The 21,574-nt window shown below is 41.9% G+C and overlaps 1 protein-coding gene across 1 annotated transcript in view; it reads left to right on the forward strand.

Annotated features, from left to right (window-relative positions):
• LOC104328687 (coiled-coil domain-containing protein 170) overlaps nt 1–21,574 on the forward strand; it is a 65,542-nt gene that overhangs the window by 2,511 nt on the left and 41,457 nt on the right. The window contains 2 exon segments of the mRNA XM_075413797.1: nt 958–1,123; nt 2,043–2,765. Coding sequence (XP_075269912.1) covers nt 958–1,123; nt 2,043–2,765 — 889 coding nt within the window.

Genomic DNA, 21,574 nt, shown 5'->3' on the forward strand with positions numbered 1-21,574 from the left:
GAACTCTGGGAGCTGATCCTGGTTAAAAATAACTTGGCAGGAAAAACTTGTTGTGCTGGTACTGTGGAGAGGTGCCAGTACAATGTAATGGGGTAGGAATGAGCCGTTTTAAGTTCCCGCTGCTGCCAGAAAAATTGAAAGCTCCATATGTAGTGGACTTATTCTGACTATTACAGAGACACAAACACAGTAACGGGACTCTGTTTCTGCTGGTATATTGTGTAATTTGAACTCTTGTAGCAAAAACTTCAACTATGAGATGGATCTGCTGGACTGCACTTAAAAAACTGAGCAGATACTTTTCACTAGTAATCCTGAAGTTTCTTTATCTGCAGTTTTTAGCTGCTCTTAAGCGTATGCTTGGATGGAAGTTCAATCATTTGTTGAAAGGCATACATGTAAATATGTCTCATAATAAATGAGTCTATACTTCTTATGTATTACAAGAACTGAATTGTTTTGTCATTTCTGTCATGGTTATTTTCTGAAGTCCTAGTTAAAAACTTCTGTAAGAACTTCTTCGTATCACTGTAAGAGACTTCGGTGTGGGAAGTACACTTGTGCACACACAAACACACTTAAAATTGGGCTAGCAATGCGCTACATTAGTTCACTTGTATGTTACAGTTTTAATTCTCCGTGTCTGAAGACTGGAGTTCAAAATTGTCACTGTATGTGCAGTTCCTAAAATTATTGTGACTGAATGCTTGTTCACTTTCCGAATATATTGCTAGAAATACAAAGATGTCTTGTATACAGTCTGTTTCAGATGTGGTATCAGGCTGCTATGAGACGTGTGAAAATCTAGTATGAGAAATTAGAACTGGAAAATCTAACCAGGTCGTGTACTACAGCCTAAAATAGCTGAGCTTCCTGCTTGCATTTTCAGGTGTTTCATGTGTGGTCATGGAAAATGTGGCAAGTGTGTTAATGTATTTGTTCTCCTTCTGTTTTTAGCCCACCTATTGACAACTTTGACGTATTTAAGGAAGGAAAAGCTCAAAATTTCTTTGAATCCCAAGAGGCTGTTACTGCCTTGTGCACTTACTTTCAGGAGCTTCTTAAAAACATCAAGGATCTAGATGAAAAGCAACTTCAGGAGGAACTTTTTAAGCTATTGCAGGTAACCTAGTAGTGCTTAACATAAGAATTCAACATATCTCTCCTATGTCACAAACAAAAACTTGAGGCTATAAAGAATCTGAACTTCATATGGAAATTAAAATACAGCTCTTTTGTTTGTAAAAATGCAATGACATCCTGACAGCCATACTGTATTGCTGCTACTCTGAAAATATTTAAATTTTGGTTACTTGTATTAAATGTGACATTTTCATTATACTGCTGGTCTGCATTATGTGTTTGAAAACGCAGCTTATTCTCCCTCAAAATGAGTATCTCTAAAACATTTGAAGTCAAGTTCCAGATGGCCTTTTTGTTATTTAACTATAAAATTTTAAACCAGCTTATTTTATTGACGCTCTGAACATTTTTAGACTTCTTTGGAAAAAAAAGTTAGAAGTCAGTCTGGGCCAGAAGTGGTTTAGAAGCTTTATAACTGCATTATTCTTGGAAAATAATGCTGTTGAGTAGAATACGAAATATCATAGGATTACACATAAGTCCATTAGCTGGCAACAATGCACACCAAGTATTTGATGAATCTTATAAAGACATCATTAGTGTGTACTTAAAATACAAGTTCTTACTTGGCTGCATGTAATAAAAAAATAAACCTGCTTTTATTATTCCTTTTTCTGTGTTCCCACTGATATTTTTCTGGAATTACCGTATGGAGAATATTTTGTTTTAGGCTTTGTGATCACATACAGAGCGTTGTTTGGTTTCTTCCACAAAATCTTGTCTGTATTAAAATTTCTATAGAAGACGCTTAATTTTATTAAAGCTTGGAGGAAAATGTGGAGTTAGAGCCTTCATGTCCCTGAAATAAAAACAAACAAACAAAATCTTCAGTGTATATGAAATTTAGAATGTAACTGCAGTGAGACTTAGCAAATGCTTTTGTTTTTTCCTTCTTCTAGGTGTCATTGTGGGGCAATAAGTGTGATCTTTCTTTTTCTGCTGGTGAAGACAGCTCGCAGAAATCTAATCCTTTACAATCCCTGGAAAACTTGATACCTTACATCTTAGTAAATGATATGGAAAAACTTTGGTCGCTACTTGTAAACGCCAGGAAAAGAAATACAGAAAAAAGTAATGTTAGAGTTGACATAATCCTGGATAATGCCGGATTTGAACTTGTGAATGATCTTGTGTTGGCTGACTTCCTGTTATCGTCAAAACTGGCTGATGAAGTCCATTTTCATGGAAAAAGTATTCCATGGTATGTGTCAGATACCACAAAGCATGATTTTAACTGGACTATTAAACAATTACAGTCAGTTAACCATATGTGGATGTCTCGATGTGGGATAAACTGGGAGGGCAATTTGAAAAAGGGGGTTTGGGTTTACCACGATCACATGTTTTGGACTTTGCCGCATGACTTTTCCAGTATGGCTGAAGTTGCTCCTGACTTGTATGCTGATCTACAGAAATCAAACTTGCTTCTTTTCAAAGGTGATCTAAACTATAGGAAATTAACAGGAGATAGAAAATGGGAATATACTGTTCCATTTCATCAAGCCTTGAACAAGTTTCATCCTTCACCTCTCTGTAGTTTGAGAACACTGAAATCTGACACTCAGGTTGGCCTAAAACCTGGCCAAGGTGAACAAATTCAGGCTTCTGAACCTGAGTGGATGGTGAGTGGAAAATACGGGGTAGTTCAGTTTGATGCTGGTCTCTAGTTAAATGGCTCCTAGTATTCTGAAAGAGAGATTCAGTCAGAGTTTTAGTTACTTTCTCTATTCATTGCTTGGCTTCAGCAAAGATTCTTTTCTGTTTGCACTTTTTCCTCGCAAGTGATTTGTTGTTCTTATTCCACAAAAGGCTTTAATGTTGCGCAAAAGTTTTGCAAACTGTCTTTGTATAGATAAATCAATCTGCATTTCAATGTATTTTGTTTTCCTAACGTACAATGTCAGCAGATGTTTAAGATGAACATGTAGTTGCCCATAATATTTTTTTTTTTTGATTCATCAGTGGGTATGAGGGTTTATGGCTAAGAAGTGAAAAATCTGGTTTAGAAACTATTTCCTCAATTCCACATTAGCGTGTATTTATTTATTTCAGGATACTTTGTGCTCCGCATGCCATGCGTTGCATGAAAGTTAATACTGTAGAGAATGTGTAAGTTAATTCCAGATAGGTTCTTTGCAACCCATTGCAGAATCATATTTTAAAACTGTTGAAAATTGAGTTGATTTCTACCAAGACTTTGTTACATAAATAATTTTTTACTGGCTTCTTGCATCTGTGCACAAATAACTTTAGATGTTTTGAGTATAGTTCACTGTACAGTAGGAGAAGAGCTCTTGGGTGATACTTTGTAAGTATCAATTTAGAATTTGAAAATTAAATTTTAATGTTAAACTACAAGTGGATCTTGCTACCCAGTTTGCCTGTAGGAGTGGATTTGTCCCATCTGGCAGGAAGATTAATGGGAGAAAGGACAATCTCTTTCTAAGACTATGGAAGATACTGTTTATCTCAGAACCCCTACCCGAAAAAAAGGCACACAAAAAAAACCCCAAACCAACCAACCCAACCAGTTACATTAATTGGATTTTAGATTTAGTACAGATTTGAATTAAAGGTGGCCTGTCAGCAGTGGTTGTGGTTCAGACACTGCTGCCTCTTTCCATTGTGATAATTCTCATTATTTGTCAGATGTATTTGTTTCTTGGAGAAGGATGCCATGATTGTCATGGGGAGAGTGCAACCCAGTTGCACTGAGAAGTGTATGCTAGAGAAGCACGTGCCATGCAGGTTGCTGATAACTGGCGTCAGATGATTGTTTCTTCTCTTCTACTCTGGTCTCAAATTACTCAATTTTTCTGAAAATTTAGGGATATTTCAGTGACTTTTCAGTGAAGTGAAAGTTGAAATGCATTATCCATCTATAAAGGAAAAAATTAGAATAGATTCTATCAAGTCTTGAAGTACTTCTGTGGTTTGCAGTAGAGCCTTTGATAGGGGACTGATGTAATGCCAGCGATAACCACAGGTTTGTCAGAAAATGGTGGTGGAATTACCCATAAAGTCTGACTGGGTTATGCTCTTGTCCAGAGCTGCTAAAATGAGGTGAACTTGCCCCTGGTAGCCAAGGTAGCTATGTTACAGAGAACAAGAGTAGACAGTAGAGGAACTTCCTCTTCCATTTTACATACATCTTACATAATGAAAAGGAGGGCACAGAAGTGGCCGTATCCGAGTATGTTCTGGATGTGGTGCTATGGCAAGGAAATGGGAATGACTCTGTGGAAGAAAGTGGATTTAGGAAGAATTTTGTGCTTATGGTTAACCTATGACAAGGGTAAGCTTTGGCAGGCTTAAAGAAGTGGGAGGGGGAAGATGAGGCAGTATTTTGTACCTATTTCAGACTTTGAAAATGAAGCTGGATTCCCCTCTGGTCAGTGAAATTACTGGCAAAGCATGGCTTCTGAAATGGAGAGGATCAGCTGCTGCTTGTTGTGTTCATGCAATAAACATCTATACAGTGGATAAATATGCTCCAGCTGCTGCTGACTTTGTGTTCTTTCGTCTGAAAGTATAGTAATAAATTTAAAAAATGTAGGGTCAAGTATTCAAAAACGAAGATGCGAGGAATTTCAGGAGGCAATGTGATACCGTAGGTAGGCTTCTGCTTTTGAGACCTGGGTTTAGTGTTCTCATTTCCTTTGTGTCTCTGGCTTAGTACTCCTAAAGGATGAATTCATGCTCATTCTTGGGCACCTGGTTAGACTGCATAAATTAGAAATCCAGTCAAGAGAGCTGAAGGTCAGACTGCTGAAGGTCTCTCTAACTGGAGAGAGCTCAGGAGGACGCCAGCTTTGGTGCTTTGATCAAATGCATAAACAACATGATGAATCTGGGCACTGGAGCATCAGTTTCTCAACTGTGAAAATGCTGTTAACTTATTTCAAATGCACTTTGAAGCAACAGCTTTGGGGCAAGAACAGAAGTATGGAAGCTGTGGAATATGTGCAATGAAGACTTTCCCCCCTTGTTCAGAGAGACAAAATGATTAGGAGAAAAAACCTGCTTTGCCTGTGAACAGATGGATTGTAAGGTGCTGACTTAGTTTGCTGGAGAGGTTTAAAAGTGTGTAATGGACAAGAAGAGAAAGGGTTGTTTCACCACCCTTGCAGAATAGATATGCCTCTTATACAATCCTTACACATGCTGAGAAACTTCGTTTCATTTGTCACTGGTTGGTAACCTGTCTCTCTGTGCCCAGGTTGCTTTCAAGCTGTTACTGCTGAGAACTCACAAAGTGAAAATTAATATTATGAAGTTATGATAAATAGAATCCTACAAAATGCTAAATCACTCAGCAGTATTCGCTCAGTGTTCCTGAATCGTGTCACTGGAGATTGTTGCATTAATGTTTGTGAGGAAGTAGGGTGGTGATTTAATGAATACTGTAAGACATGTAATTCCTAGATTAGCATTTGAATGCTAATGTAAGACATGATCTCATGCTGGGAAAAAAAAAATAGTTCTATTCTCCAGTTTATTAAGTGAGCACTTTTCATCTTTTGCTCCTCACAGAGGCGTTTATATGGTAATGTACAGTGTGACTGCATGGTTACGTGAGGAATGGACAGCTGTAACTTCCAAATAGTTAATTGCTTGACTTCTGTAGCTGTAATCGAAAAGTGCTGTCTATAGACAGAACTGAATGTGCAGCATACTTTACTCTTTGTTGGTTGGCTGTGTTTTTGTAACATTTGCATTGATTCTATGGAGAAAAAACTGGTGCTGTAATGCCAGTGTTATATTTTCCCACACCACAAAGAAGTAGTGAAGACAGATATTGTGATCAGGCACTGTGCTCTGCTGTTGGGTTAGCTACAGTTCAGTTGAAAATGGGAAATGCTTTTGTAAATACTCAGTGTTAATTACTTGTATAATATAGCTTCATGAAACAGCAGCATGTGCCTGCTGCACTTAGGTGGAATTTACTGTTATACAAAATAAAGTATATGTTATATACAATAGCATATGCTATAATATAGCATAATTTTTTTTCCTTGAGTAGTCAAGAAAGTTGCTTCTGTACATCTGTGTTAGAACTGATTACCCAAAATCCTTCTACAGCATAACTCAGGAGCTACTGATTTGTGTACCCGAGTTCTTGAGATTTTCATTTCATGTGCCATTTGAATATTTATAGCAAAAAAAAAAAGGGCATTTTCAGTAGTTCTGAGGACCACAACAGACCAAGGTCTTTTGACTTCCAATTTTTTTATTCTACGTTTTGAGCCACTGTGTTTGTAAATCAGTTTTTGATATCGATGATTTTAATTTGTGATGAAACAGAAGGAAACGTAATGTCACAGGCACAGTGAAAGCCAGTACGCATATCTGTCTGAAAACTTGATAATTCATTAGATGTATACAATAATTCTGTGTGTATATAAAGCTTCTTAAAATAAGTTGATGTGGAAAATAAATTGGTTGTATGACTGGAAACTATTTCAAGAATATTGAAAATAAATTATATAATTTTGTGCAAAAGTCAAACATCATTATACTATTTCAGTGGCTGGGAAAGCCAACTTAAAATAATTCAGGTCTTGGTTCCTGAAGTTTTCTCTGAAACAGATGTTATACAAAAATTGTAAAACATATTTATGCATTGAGGTTTTGAAGGATAGAGATGCAAAAGATGGGTATCATAAAATGTTCCTCTTCATCAAGACAGGGCAGTATTAGGGAAGTTTCTGCCTTGTTACTCTACCAATGTTCTAGTTCAAATTTCAAAACCCTAAAAAACATTGACAATATCTTAAAATGTATCTGGTAATTACTTATTAAGGTTGGTGCAGCTGATGATGTCGTGATCAGGATCACTTCCTAAACTGCTAGGCGCTCCTGTGTGTTCTCAGCAAAAATGGAAATATTTTAGTGTTACATTTCCTGTAACCCCGTGTGGTGGGTTGGCCCTGGCTGGATGCCAGGTGCCCCTCAAGCTGCTCTGTCACTCCCTTCCTCAGCTGGACAGGGGACAGAAAGCACAACGAAAGGCTGGTGGATCAAGGTAAGGACAGGGAGAGATCACTTGCCAATTACTGTCATGGGCAAAACAGACTCAATTTAGAGAAATTAGTTTAATTTGTTACCAATCAAATCACAGTAGGATAGTGAGAAATAAAACCATATCTTAAAAAAAGAAAGCCAAACACACACCTTCTTCCCAAGGTCAATTTCACTCCTGATTTTCTCTGCCTAGTCCCCCTGAGCGGCACAGAGGCATGGGGAATGGGGTCAGTTCATCGCACATTGTCTCTGCCGCTCCTTTCTCCTCACACTCTTCACCTGCTCCAGCGTGTGGTCCCACCCGTGGGAGACAGTCCTCCACGAAGTTCTCTAATACGAGTCCTTCCCCCGGGCTGTAGTTCTCCATGAACTGCCCCAGCGTGGGTCCTACCCATGGGGTGCAGTCCTTCAGGAACAGGCTGCTCCAGTGTGGGTCCCCCATGGGGTCACAAGCCCTGCCAGCAGACCTGCTCCAGCGTGAGGCTGCTGGTGGAGATCTGCTCCACCACGGACCTCCATGGGCTGAAGGGGGACAGCCTGCCTCACCATGGTCTTCTCAATGGGCTGTAGGGGAATCTGCTCTAGCAGCTGGGACACCTTCTCCCGCTCCTTCTTCTGCACTGCCCTTGGTGTCTGCAGGGTTGTTTCTCTCACATCTTCTCACTTATCTCTCTGGCTGCAGTTGTGCAGGTTTTCTTTCCCCCTTCTGAAATAGGTTATCCAAGAGGGGCTCCCACCATCGCTGATGGGCTTGGCCTTGGCCAGCGTCAGGTCTGTGCTGGAGCTGGCTGGCGCTGTCAGACACAGGGGAAGATTCTGGCAGCTTCTCACAGAAGCCGCCCCTGTAGCTCCCCTCTACCCGCTACCAAAATCTTGCCATGTGAAACAAATACATTAAATATTTCCAAATCACTTTGTTTTATACACCTTACTGATGTCCCGTAAACCCTAACTATTGTTGTCGAAATAATTAAAAAGTTTGTAGCATATTTGCGTTCATGGTTGAACTACTTAATTACTTGTTCCATGTGAAGCGTATTTATCTCCTGTACTGTCAGACAGCATAGGAAAAATGTTCACTCTTTTGCATGAAAATTACCACATAAAGTGTTTTTAATCTGAAAAAACTGAAATAATGTCTAAAATACAAATTCCAACATGGAATTTTGTACAGAACTGTTAGGTATTTTCATTAAGCAGTTTGCTTACAAGCCTTCTGTTTACCCAAAATTACATAAGAAAAGTTTGGGATGATTTTTATTTAAAGCAAAAACATAAGTTGAAAATTGCCTAAGACTTAACCAAAGGATTTTGAAATGAACCTGTAAAAGTGTGCTGGTTAAAATGGTCCTTTTATTTCTTTCCAATATAGCAGTGGCAGAAAGCATGTGGAAAAAAAATTTCCTGTACCATGGACTGTTTATGTTTTCTTGTTTGGTTGTGGTTTTTTTTCAGTAAGCTAAATAATCATAGTCTTTCAAACTTCCTGTGGAGAAAAATTTTCGTGCATGTAGGATTTTCTTTTATATTTCCTGGGATTCCACTTCTTCCAGGTCTCCAATGAAGTAAAATATTAATTGCTGGGCAGACTAAGGTAAGATATATCAAGGTACGTATTACGGGCTTTTTTGTTTGCTTTCTTAATGTTAACTGATTGATTACTCTCCTACTATCATGGTAAGGCTGACGCTTTCTGAGTGACCGTATTCCATAAAGGGCCTCATGATACAGTTAGCTGCATCTTTCAGCGTGCAGGTCATACTGAGTGCTGCCTGCAGTTGTGCTGTTTCGCTCAGGTGTTAATTTTAAAGGAGGGCTTGCTGGTTACCAGATGTGGAGATACAGCACCTGACACCCAGGCAAAGGGATGATGGAGTAGAGGCAGAAGGCGTCCAGGCCTCCGTTCCGTGTGTGGAAATGGCTGTGCAGAAACCCTCTGTGTTTGGTGCAGCGCTGCTTAACGCTGACAAGAGGTGCAGGAACGTCTGCAGGGTCTCACCCATGACGTTCAGACACCTGCAGAGGAAGGCTTTCTGCCTGCCCCCTTGCCTGGTGAGGTACAGAATGCTGTGTTGGAGGTAATCAATCACAGAGAGCTTCCTGGAAATAACTGAGCAAGGCTCAATCTTTAAAATGCTTGTGTATATTAAAATAATGCAGCAGAGAAGGACCTGCAAACTGGTAAATCCATGCTTTCCTTCGTCGGAGTTGTGTATAGAAAGGTTGTTCAGGAAACAGAACTGGCTTTTAGCAGCCATTCATGGCCTGGAATAGGTTTCAGCTCTTATCTCCCACTTCCCAAGAAAACGTCTTAGCTGTCGTAGATCAGGAAATGTACTGGGTGCTGGTCCTAAATGTCTTATACACATCTATAATTCTTATTTTGGTCTAGGATCTGTGTTTGTAAAATACAAAACAATTCTGGAAAAAGGGTTAGGGTCCAGGAGTGCTCCCTCAAGGTGGCTGAAGGATCCCTGCACCTGCTCTGCCTTCGTCCGGTGACTCTTGTGTTATCTTCATAATGGCTCTGTTTCAACCCAGGGAGTATGTGTACCCATGGCCTAAGGTTAGCGAATTAGGTGGCAGATCAGATTCCTCCAGGCAGAGAAGAACCTACAGCTTGCTGCGAGGGCTCTAGTATCTTTACGTGAACAAAGTGTATCCTCATTTCTCTGTGACTGGCTGCGATCCTGAGTTAGAGCTACGCATGCCCCTGGGATGTGCTGGGCATGCAGTTCTGACTGCATCCGTGGTCTTGGATTTGGCCTGTAGAAGATTTGCAGCTGGATCATGATGGAGCATGAGCAGGAGCTAGTTGCCCAGTGCAAATCAGGCCGTTTCCATTCGTATGTGGAAACCTAAGTTTCCAAAATAACCGCATGAGCTGCGTTTAGACTTCCAAAGACACTATATCAGGATTAAGTTCCCCAGACTGAGAATGACCGAATACATCAGCAGCAGCTTTCAAAGAAGAAACTCCTAGATTTTCAGAGAAAATAAATACTTACAAATTGTCCGGACGTTTTCTTTTTTACCACGCTTGCGTTCTGATAACTGCAAGTATCATTTAATGGATTTTTTTGCCTTTGCTTTCATTTAACATTGTGCGCTTACTGCTGGTGTCCTGAGCTGGAAAACAGCCGTGCAAAGTGTTTTAGTCTGTGTCCTCCCTCTCCTATGTCTCCATATGTAAATAGATAGAGTTATGATAGTCTGTGCATAAAGTATTTTTAATGAAATATTGCTTACCTGGACATCATCTTAGTACTCCTCTGGTTTCTCCCTCACTAAATCATAACTTGGTTTTTGGATATAATGCTTGAATTTACAAGTTAAAAAGTTCACCTGTAATTTCTAGAACTTCAGAAAATATTCTTTGGGAAGTGTAAGTACAGTGTTTGTTACACCAAGAAGCTTTGCATTTTCATTATTGCTGTTTGCCTTGTGTTTCAGAATTAACTTTTTGGTTTCAGTCCATGGTTATTCTGCCCTAAGAAGATAAGAAGGCATTTAGTAATGCTTTCATAAAAATGTTCGGTTACAGTTTTGTCAACCAAAGATATTTATTGTCTGCTCATGGGCAGGCTAAACTGTTTTGTTGTCACAAAGATCTTCAGGAGAATCTGTCCAGAAGCGATTCCTTCTTCCCTGATGGTTCTGCAAAATGACTTGCTAAAGCCTGAAATAAGGGCGACGGGTGGTGGGAATCATGCTCAAACGGATTCTGCGTTAAAATCTCACTGCTTTCCCAAGTCTGATTAGTTCCCCCATACGCATATGCATTTTCACCACCCTGCTTGTCCCGGTGGGGAGAGTCCAGGGTTGTAAAACCAGCTGGCTTATTTCTTTCGGAAGATTTGCTGACCCCACAAGATGTCTCCATCAGTTTAGCTGAGCTGTGCAAATTCACATGGGATGAGGACAGCGTTAAACTCAATGTTTCAGGGGAAAAAAAGGACTCTCATTTTGGTTAGCCAGAGGAACAGCTAGGCTTAGTCAGACTAGTTAATCCTGCTTAAGCTTGCCACTATCAGATTTACAACAGTGACTGGTATCAGACACAATTTACACGCACACACACGTCTTAATCATGTTAGTTAGTGATGTTGTCTCTCCACTTTCCCATGTGAGCCTATTCTTTCTAATAATATAATTGCATTAATACATCTGTTATGAAATTACCTCCAGAGAGGCTGTGTCTCCTTGTGCTAACTGGAGCTATGTTTTCAAGCATACATTTAGGATCTCTGCATCAAATCGCCTGTCACTTGTTGTGAGCCAGACTTCTGCATCAGCTGACAAAAAAGGAATGGGATTAAGTCCTGTCTTGATTTCTTCGTTATTTTTTGAAGAAGGTAAGCTGAGCATAGGGCACTCCTCAAGAAAACTTTCTCTGCAAGAGGGTGTGATACTCATTTGAGGGGGCGGAGGAGGAGCGCAGCTTGGTGTTGGGACATACTGTGCTGCTGGAGTTGATACCTTCTGGAAGGCAGCAAATGAGAACCCTGGCAAGTCCTGCCCGTGACTTTCATGCCAACTATCTGTAAAAATGCGACTATTTTAGTTATTCTAGCTAGATTTGTAGATACGGAAGTCATGTGGACTAAATTTCCCCTGAATCTCTTTTGGGGAAATACATTTCTTCTTCCTTTTTAATGCTGCTGGTGTACAATTCTTTTCTACTCCAGCTATAGCTGCTTTTAGGTAATGAATGTCTGAAATGTGTATATCCATTCAGGAAATCATTTGGAATTTGTGTGCATGAGGAAACACAAATATTTCACCTTCTCAATACCATGTTGATGTCGATGGCTTGAGGTTATAACAAACCTTTTTTTATGGTGTTACTAAAAGAAGAAATTTTGTTTTCAAAACTAACATTAAATATTTTGATTCGGTCTTTTAATCAATTGTTATGATGTATTTTTTAAATTACAAGATCTGTGAACAGTAGAGTTGATGAAGAAAAACTTTCTTTTTCCCCCAGATTCTGTCCCATTAGTACCTGAAGACCTGGTACTTCCCCTCACTTCTTGATGGGGCATTTGGGGGGGGAACCCACCAAAAACCCCAACAAACAAACTTCAGTACGGATTGTAACAATACACAGAAGTGTACTGCAGGCTTTCCATACAGTTGGGGCATCTCAGTGCTCATTCTGTGCTTGGCTGTCTGTGTTTCACAATGTTTGCAGGAAATGAAGCGACATTCTGACTTAACCTCTGTCAGATTTGCTCGAGACTTGTCAAGGACTTGGAAAAAAATTGTTAAAAAAGTATATGTCTGCATGCTGAAATACTGTGATTGCACTTGGTGCTGTTGAAATCAGGTTAAAAATACAATGCCAAAAGATGCCGTTTTCATGGTGCTTTTTGATTTCAGTTTATGAAAATACTTAAAAGCGATTCAAATAATAAAAATAAGAGCTCACCTTTCATGGAGTTGATCATTCTGTTCTTAAGAATGGGTTTGGCTCTGAGGACTTTGTGAATTCTTTCTTGAAGAAATAGCATTTTAGGGACCTCTTTCCTAGATGAGGTTTATTACAATGTCCATGCATCTTTATATATCACTCTTGCAGTGCTTCTGCAGGGCCCAATAAGCTGCTTTTTTTTCTTTTCTTTTTTTTTTTTTTTTTCCTTGTAAGTGGGGCTCTTGTTTTATGCTTCTCATTTCAGTTTTCTTTTTGTTAAGTTCTCAGAAGTCTGCAGACTGGTTTGCTAGCAAAATGCAGATATTGATACAGAAATAAAATTTTAGTCTGTGGCATACTAAGCACTTTGAAAGACAAACTAAGCTAACTTGTGTCACCTGGAAGAGAATCTCTCATTCAAGTGTCCAGAAACATGGAACCCGTTGGGGCACTTGGAACGATTGCTCTCCATCCATCCGTACCCCACGAGATACAAAGGATGCCTCTTGCATCGAGTGAGGGGCAAGCTATCCACATCATCATGTGACTTTTAGCTTTGAAATTATTCTGATACGTCCATTCTCATTTACTTGCAGCAAATTCAATCATAAGCAGATATTTCGGAACCTGAAGACCTATCTCAATTGTTAGGTGTGATTTTTGAGTGTACTGGTTACTGGAATTGGGGTTTCATATCCCAGATCAGTTTTAGCATCTCTCCTCAACACTGAGCTCTTTCAAGGAAGGAAAAGATTGTAGTCTTTTTTTTATTATTATCTTCTGTTTTAAAAATTAAAGTGACTTTATTAGGCACATAGATTCAAGAGATCCTGCATCATTTTTTACTCAGAAAGGCTGAGAACATCCTGTCCATCTATTTTCTGTAACACAATGCAAAGAATCTCATTCGTGAAAATGACTCCTTGTTACTACAATCCTGAAGCAACCCTTCCTGTCGTTATTTCCTGCCCCTGTTAAAGAAACATGGAGTCCTGTTGAGAATTTTACCTGTAGTATTTAGCAAACAAGCCTAAAGCATTTTAAAGCGTTAGCATCCTGTGATAAGATGCTTTTCCTTAGTCAAATGGCTTGAAGAGTGGGTGTTGCACCCCCTCAGACCGCCCCATTGGTTTTCAGAGTGTTCTGTGAAATTTCTGCTTTTCTCCATCCTTTTCTTCTCGCCTGTTTTGTTGTTACTCTCGCCACAGTTCATCAGAGCTACGGTAAGGTACAGCAGTATGAGCATTCTCTCCCCGCTGCCGAGGCTGTGGAATTGGCTGAAGTATAGCTCCGGGACCAGCCGCGGCACTGCAGGACTGGCGATGGGGAAGCGTGCTCAGGCACACGCCTGAGGAAGTCAGGACAAAGTTTCACACTCCTTTCATCCTGCATCTGCCTGCTGCTCCGGCGGCAGGACGGGTTAGGCTGTAGTCAGATGCTGGACAAATCCAGAGTGATATTTTTGTCCAAATTTGCAGAGGACGTTAAAACTTGTGCCAGATTTATGCTCTCTTTATGTAAGACTGCTAGCACAAATTTAACCTGTCAAAAAGACTTCACAGATTTGAATTGCAGTAGGAGTTTATGCTGGATCAGCATTTTGCACCGTGCGGCCGTAGCAGCTTTGGTCTACCACGTTTGAAATTATAAAAGCTTTTGGTCGGGTTCCCTAGCCAGCAGCGTAGTGTTTTAGGTGCCTCACATGATAGACAGTTGCAGATACAGAAGAGGAAAAAAAAAAGGTCAGGGATATTATTGTCATAAAAACATGAAGGCTTTGTGTTAATCGAGATATATTATCGAGATAAACTTTGGCTCGGGAACTGAACGCAGTTTAACTGGCAACTAGAGGTTGCCTGGGCGCTTCTCTCCGAGCCATATGGAGACAGCCTGGGCACCCCGCTCCCCTCCAGCCAAGGTCCCTGCCCTGCTCCTCAGGCTGCCTTCTCACATGGCTCCTTCTGGGAGCTTGGGGCTGCTGAGCCGGGGTCCCTGCTGCCAGGCAGCCGTTGCCGGGCTGAGGGCTGGTTCCCTTCAGAGGTGCCCGCAGCTGTCTTCTCAGCACCCCGACCCACTCTCTGAGCGCTGGGTGACTTCGGTTCAGAAACACCCCGCTGGTTTCACTCCTCTGCTGCAGCGACAGTTGGAGTGTCTGTGCAGGCAGTCCCAAAGAGCAAGGGTTTTCATCACGCGCGTTTATACCCCCCCTGCCACCTTGCGCTGCTGTCACCTCACCCTTCGCCCCTGAGGACGGACTGGGCCTGTGTCACCGGTGAGCTGCCATCACCTCCCGCACTGACGGCGGCTGGGCCATTCCCCAGACGCTCCTGGGGATGGAGGCCGGTGGCTCCCACCATCCCGCCGCCTGGGCGAGAGAGTCCAGCGGAGGGCTACGAGGATGATGAGGGGACTGGAGCATCTCTCCTATGAGGAAAGGCTGAGGGAGCTGGGCTTGTTCAGCCTGAAGAAGAGAAGGCTGAGAGGGGACCTTCTAAATGGTTACAAATATCTGAAGGGTGGGTGTCAGGAGGATGGGGCCAAACTCTTTTCAGTGGTGCCCAGCGACAGGACAAGGGGCAATGGGCACAAACTGAAGCATAGGAAGTTCTGTCTGAACATGAGGAAGAACTTCTTCCCTCTGAGGGTGACGGAGCACTGGAACAGGCTGCCCAGGGAGGCTGTGGAGTCTCCTTCTCTGGAGATATTCAAGACCCACCTGGACAAGGTCCTGTGCAGCCTGCTGTAGGTGCCCCTGCTTCGGCGGGGGGGTTGGACTAGATGACCCACAGAGGTCCCTTCCAACCCCGACCATTCTGTGACTGTGATTCTGTGGGCTGCATGACCTCCGCCCTGCATGGGTCGCCATTACCCCTTCTCCATGCCAGTGCCGCTCCCTCACACGGAGCGGTGTTTCCCCTTTGCTTTACGAGTTCGGTGTCGGAAAAACATGAGTACGTCAGCGTTCCTAGGATGCGTGAGGTGCCCTTTGACTCGTGGGTACAGAAACGGCGCGTTTCAGTGCGGCGCCGTGCCCGGGCGCTGGGGCAGGCCCGACTCCGCAGGGTCTGCAGCGCGAAGCCCCGGCACCGGCAGGCTGGGTCTGCGCCGAGGGCGAGCTGCGGTGCCTCTGCCCCCGCCTTTATCCGCTTGGGGGGGGGGAGGCCCCCTTTCAGCCGGAGGCACTTCAGCAGCCTTCGAGGCAGTTTGGACTTTTTTGAGGAAAATTTTGAGGCAATTTTCTCAGGTTTACAAAGTTTCGTTGTGTTATGTCACGTTGCAGTGGGGGAAAAGGTCTTGGCGAGCACCCCTTTGCCAAGACTGCTCGCCTTCAGGCATCGAGCGCTGCCCCCCGCTCCCCTAACCAGGGCACCGCGCTGCGGCCCCGCCGCCCGCCCGCCCGGTTCGCGTTGCCGGGGGGACGGCGGCACCGCGGCGGCCGCCATGAGCCGCGCCACGGCCGGCAGCGCCGGGCCCCGCGGGGCCGCCGGCGGCCCTCGGCGCGCTGGCGGGGGCAGCAGCGCGGCGGAGGTACCGCGGCGCTGGGGAGCGGCCCGGCCCTGCGGGGGCGGCGGCGGTTTCCGCGGGCGGGAGCCTGCGGCCCGCCCCGGCACCGCGTCCCCGGGGAAGGACGAGGGGCAAGGCGGGCCGGGCGCGGGGGAGGGAGCGGCCTCGGCGGCCGGGCCTGGCGGGCGGCCGGGGGTCGGGCCGCTGCACGGCGCCGGCGGGCTCCCGTGAGAGCCCCCGGGGCTGGCGTCGGGCATGGGGCGAAGCTGGGCGGCAGCAGAGGGAGGGAGCGGAAGGCAGAGAGGGCAGAGGTTTTGGTTTTTTTTTTTTTTTTGCAGTTCCCCCGTTAGAGCATAAAGCCCTGATTCTGGAGAAATCCCCTGCTGCCGTCCGCGGTCTCCGGTAGCTTTTTGTGCCGGCAGTTTCTGACGACGGTGGCTGGCGTCGAGCCGGGCTGCACACCTCCCCCCCCCCCGCCATTTATCTTTTAAATTTTGAATGGAATTTCGCCTTTTTTTCAAACAGCAGCCTCTGCAGCTGCGGAGCCGTACCCGGCGGTGGAGGCGCGCTGCGGGTGCAGCTCAGTGAGCTTCGGATGATCGTTAGAGCTTATCTTTGCAAAGTCAAGGACGAAAGGAGTTGTGGTCCGGGTTTTTTTTTGTTTTTTTTGTTTTTCTTATTAAGTGTTGCAAAAGGGAGTATCTTTCATGGAGTAGGAATTTATAGTTATCTAAGAATGTCTTCTTTGCATGTCTTCATCCTTTGAAACCGGTTTGCTGGCTTTGATGTGAATTTCAAGGAGATACTCGAGGATATTGCTTAGAAGGATCAAACTTGTACTGAAGATATATCAGAAAACTTGTAACAGTTTTGTGTTCGAGAGGGAAAACAATTTATTGCTGTGTGAACAGCTCAGTATCTTCTTAGTAGTTGAATGTAGGTTTTGCAATTATGCTATATTGTTCCGAGACAAAAAAATACAGTTTTGGTAGTTTGTGATGGCAAAATCAGCTGTCGTTATGTTAAACACGACTGTTGTGACCCCATGACAAAGTTTTTGTTAGCACTGCTTAGTTACAGAGTTGACGGTAACCGCTTCCTATCCTACTTATCTGAGGTCAAATAGTTTGTGAAGGTTACTTTTGTGACTCAGAAGCACATAAAAAATGATGTATTTATAAAATGTGGGTTACAAGCGGCAAAGCAAACTACAACACTAATCAGTCTTGATTGTGTATATACCCACACACTTAAATAGATCTGAAATCCTTGCCTGTAGTAAAGCGTAGTAGGCATTGTAGGAAAATTGCAAGAATGTTGGTGTTGCATGATGGTCTGTTTTTTTACATTTCTCATTTAAGCTATGCTCATAGAAAAGTTACTGAACTCTATTCAGCACTGATAAAGTAAAAACAGTAGAACAACAAGTGGTTTGCAAAAATCCCTGCGTAAGCACTTAATTTTGTCACAGTTTTCCCCTAAATTTTGTCTTAGCCATTACCATTTTTATTATTTTGAGACTAAACACAGCAACTATTTCTTGTTATTAATTTTGAGAAAGCTATGAGACAAAGTGTCAGGGGAGATCCAAATTCCTTAATTTAGCCATACAGGAAAAGGATGAAGTAAACCAAAAACATATTAGGTAATGTTTATAGCTAGGTGATGTGTCTCTGTAATTGCCTTGAGATGACTGCTGTCTTTCATCATATTAGATGCAAAATAACCTCATCCTAACAGAGAGGAAAATGACAGATGAGAAAGCTTTGACTGCTGCTTGTCGCAGTAGAGGGTAAGACTAAAATTTTCGTTGTCATGAAACTTTTGTTTGGCCCCGTTCATCAAGCTTGAAATTGGCATCTTGAGTAGATGAACGACACCAAAGAGTGATTTTTATCTTTCAGTAATACCTTTCAATGATTACTGGCAGAGGGAGGAGGGTAGAGCTAAGCAGTACCCTTCTGAAAGGAATTTAGAAAATCTCTTCGGTATTTTATTTGAGCTGTTGGGATCGTTTTACTTTTACGTGTCTCTGGAACAGTACACTAGTGCATGAAAACTCCACAGACATATAACAACAACAAAAAAAAAGAACTTTGGAGAATTGCAGGCATAAAATCTACAAGCAACAAGTTGGCCCTAGTTACAGGCAGAAATCAGAGAGGGAAAATAGAGCTTCACTGAGTGGGAAGTGATCAAAACTAAGTGGATATTTCTGGCATTTTATAATGTGAAAGAGAAACTAACAGAAATAAAATGGTTTTGAAATGTTACTTGCAAACTTTGATGTTAATAAAGCATTATCAATACAAGCATTCTGAGATCTCTGATAGGCAAATTGGGCAAAGTGTTATCGAGAAAGAAGTCAACCTTACCCGGAATATACATACAAGATGGTTAATTTGTGAACTGTTGTTTTTTTGTGTCCTCTCCCCTTCCCCCGCCCCTCCCAAGTACTCAAATTTGTGGTAGTCTGTTTTCACATGAGTGAGGAAAATGTGACTTGCTGTGTAACAGTGGCTTACCCTTCTCACAGTCGTTGGTGTGTGTAGCTGCTGTGGCTATTCTGAAGCGATGTGCTGGCTGGCTGGCTGGCTGGCTAGTGGCTGCTGCCAAGCAAAATGTGCAATAGCCAGGTGCAACCTGCCTTCTCTCCGTATGACTCAGGAATGAATCTCTAAAAACTCTCTGGGCTCCAATTTTCATGCAGCTTGTAGTTATTTATGTAAAAATTTTCTTTTTATCCTGCAGATCTTATGAAAAAAATGATATTCTAAAACTTGTCTTTCTTTATCCTAGGATAGATTATTTTGCAAAATGAAATAAAAATTGAATATTCCCTGCATGCTGAAGTAGAATTTTCTTTTCTTTTTAAATCGATTTATATAAGACAGTTTTTAAAATGGCTTTTTTAGAACATGTTTTGATTGTTTAATCAGAGAATTAAACTAGTTAGCTTCTGGATGGCAACAAACCTTTAATATTAAGTTTCTAGCTGTAGTTAGAATAGTTACAATCAAAACAACATGTTTAAGCTCCCTTTTCCAGCACTTCGGTCCATACAAAATGAATTCCTCTTCGTCTCCATTGTCTGGAAGGGCCCTTTAGCCTCCCATGGATCCAATAGCAGGTTTGGGGACTAACATTTCCTTGTGGTTTCTTAGGGTGATAAATTCGGCGTGGAAATTTTTCAACTGCACATTCTCCCCAGTACTTTGTGTTAGATGTAACCTTCATTCTGGTTGCAGCAAAAATTAATAATCAACTGTGCTGATACATCATATTTTCAGAAATTAGAACAATTTTATGCACATATATACCCATGAATATTAATTATTAGGGAGATATATTACAGATTCAGGTTATCTCATTTTGTTTGTTTTCTGAACATGAACTGTTATGACACTGGGATTTATAGAAGTTATAGAACAGCCAACTGGGTCCAACCAGTGTACTAAGTCCTGTATAAATATGTAGGTAAAAGGGACCCACTAGTTACCTTAACATCTGAGGAGAAAAAAAGATGTAGTTCAGTTAAAATAAATCACATGCGTATTGCTCAGTTGTTTGGGTTTTTTTTTAATTTATCTGTGTAGAAGAGATGCAGGATAAAAGGAGAGATAAAATAAAAACCTGGAACACATGAAAAGAGTGGTAAAAACAAGCGGTAATGGTGCAAAGCCTGACTGTGCACCTGAACCGTTGAATGTAACCCAGAGAAGTCAAAGTTAAGATGTCTGTTTCAGTCAGATGTGGGTTTGAGTATTGTGGAGGCCGTCAAAGCTGGTAGGCTACTGGAGAAACTTTCCCGTGGGTTTCTGCTTTTATGCCTTACTTAGCTGATGGTAACCTGTGAATGGCTTAGTAAAGCAGGTCTGTAAAAACTGAGTGTCATGTGTCTTCGTATTACAAAATCTATTTAATTTTCAACCTCTTTTTTTTTTCCTCCCCCCCCCCCCCCCCTCCGCTTGTTCTGTAGAAGCAAAGGAAGAACAGAGTCAACAAAGGTTCGTGAGTATTTACTTTGGTGTGACAACCCCAGTGTGCGTTGGCACTTTGGAAGCAGGAAGCAGAAATCCCTGCCCTGAGTAGTGTCCATCTGCTATGGGCGAGAGGCAAGGGGAAGACTTGGCAGGTCACTCAGCGTGGTCTTCAATGCTTGCTTTGCCAAGAGCTTTCGGTTTCAATAGAGATTCTTTTTTAATGTATTTTGGGAAAGGTGAGGGGCAGGGGGTGGCAACAGCAGCAGCATTTGCCAGGGCTGAAATTGGAAGTGTAGCAGGAAAGGATTATGTTAATAAAAGAAAAGCTGACAAAAGCAGAATGGGAATGACTTAAACAGTTGACGGATTTTTCAGTATATGGGTATGTATAAAACTATTGAATGTTGTTGAAGGTCTGTTGATTCTGAATGAGGTGAAGTTTGTCAGCTACAGGCCGGATTGCAGGGAGATGACAGTGGTTATTTGGCAAAAAAATAAAACAAAATACCTCACAACAACAACAACGACCTCATGGTATTGGTCTTCTAAAGAATGCCTATTGCTAATAAAGCCAGAGGTCTAAGTAGATATTGCTTTAAATGTTGTAAATATAGGTTTAACTTCTGTTTAACATTTGATGTAAAACAAAAACTTCCTTTTCTTGCAGGTAAGCGGAAAGGGATCAAAAAAGTTAATAACATGGGAGGAACACCCAAAATCTAGGTTGTTCAGAGCTGATTGAGTGATAATATATTAAGGCTGCTCCTGGGTACTGCCTCTTATTCTTTTTAACACTTTATTTGTTCAGTTTTCTTAACAGTAATCAGTATAAACTACATAGTATTCATGAAACACTACAAATCAGATTTTTTTCAGAAATACAGAAGTGCCACATCCACATCACAAATTTTACCCCTAAATTAATTAATTGCATTGTTATAGGTATGATTAATGGTCAGACTTGTGAATAGCTGCTGGCAAAACATAGAAAACTATTTACTCAAAGCATGCACATTCCCTGCCGAAAGTATGATAACCGTACTAACTTCCCTAGCATGGTGTCAATGTGTAGGATTAGCTTTGTATTTACTAAGGCAGTGGAGGATGTGGAGATCTGCTTCTGTAAATCTCACTAAGACTGTAAAGGAGTGAAATGGTGGTGCCCATTAACTTTTGCACCTGGCTTCGTTTAAACCTCTTTTAAATCCTTCTGGATGTGTAGATACATCTTTAAAGTGGTCATCGTTTTAAAATCTAGATTTGTCTGACAAATGTAGGTTTCAGAAGTTCCGTCTGTAAAAGGTTTTCTTATGTTGATTATTGCTGCGGAACATGGGGCCGCTTTCTTCAGCTGTGCTCTGAAATTATTTCATCAGTTTTGAGAGGTGTTCATTCTGTAAAGTCGTAAGCAGTTGTGTTTGTTTAGGGAAGAAAAAGAAAACATACATCAATATAGTAAAATAAATATAATAACATACATAAATAACATACACAATGTTACTGTTTG

This window comes from Opisthocomus hoazin, chromosome 2 (genome assembly GCF_030867145.1).
Source record: "Opisthocomus hoazin isolate bOpiHoa1 chromosome 2, bOpiHoa1.hap1, whole genome shotgun sequence".
Lineage (NCBI taxonomy): Eukaryota > Metazoa > Chordata > Aves > Opisthocomiformes > Opisthocomidae > Opisthocomus > Opisthocomus hoazin.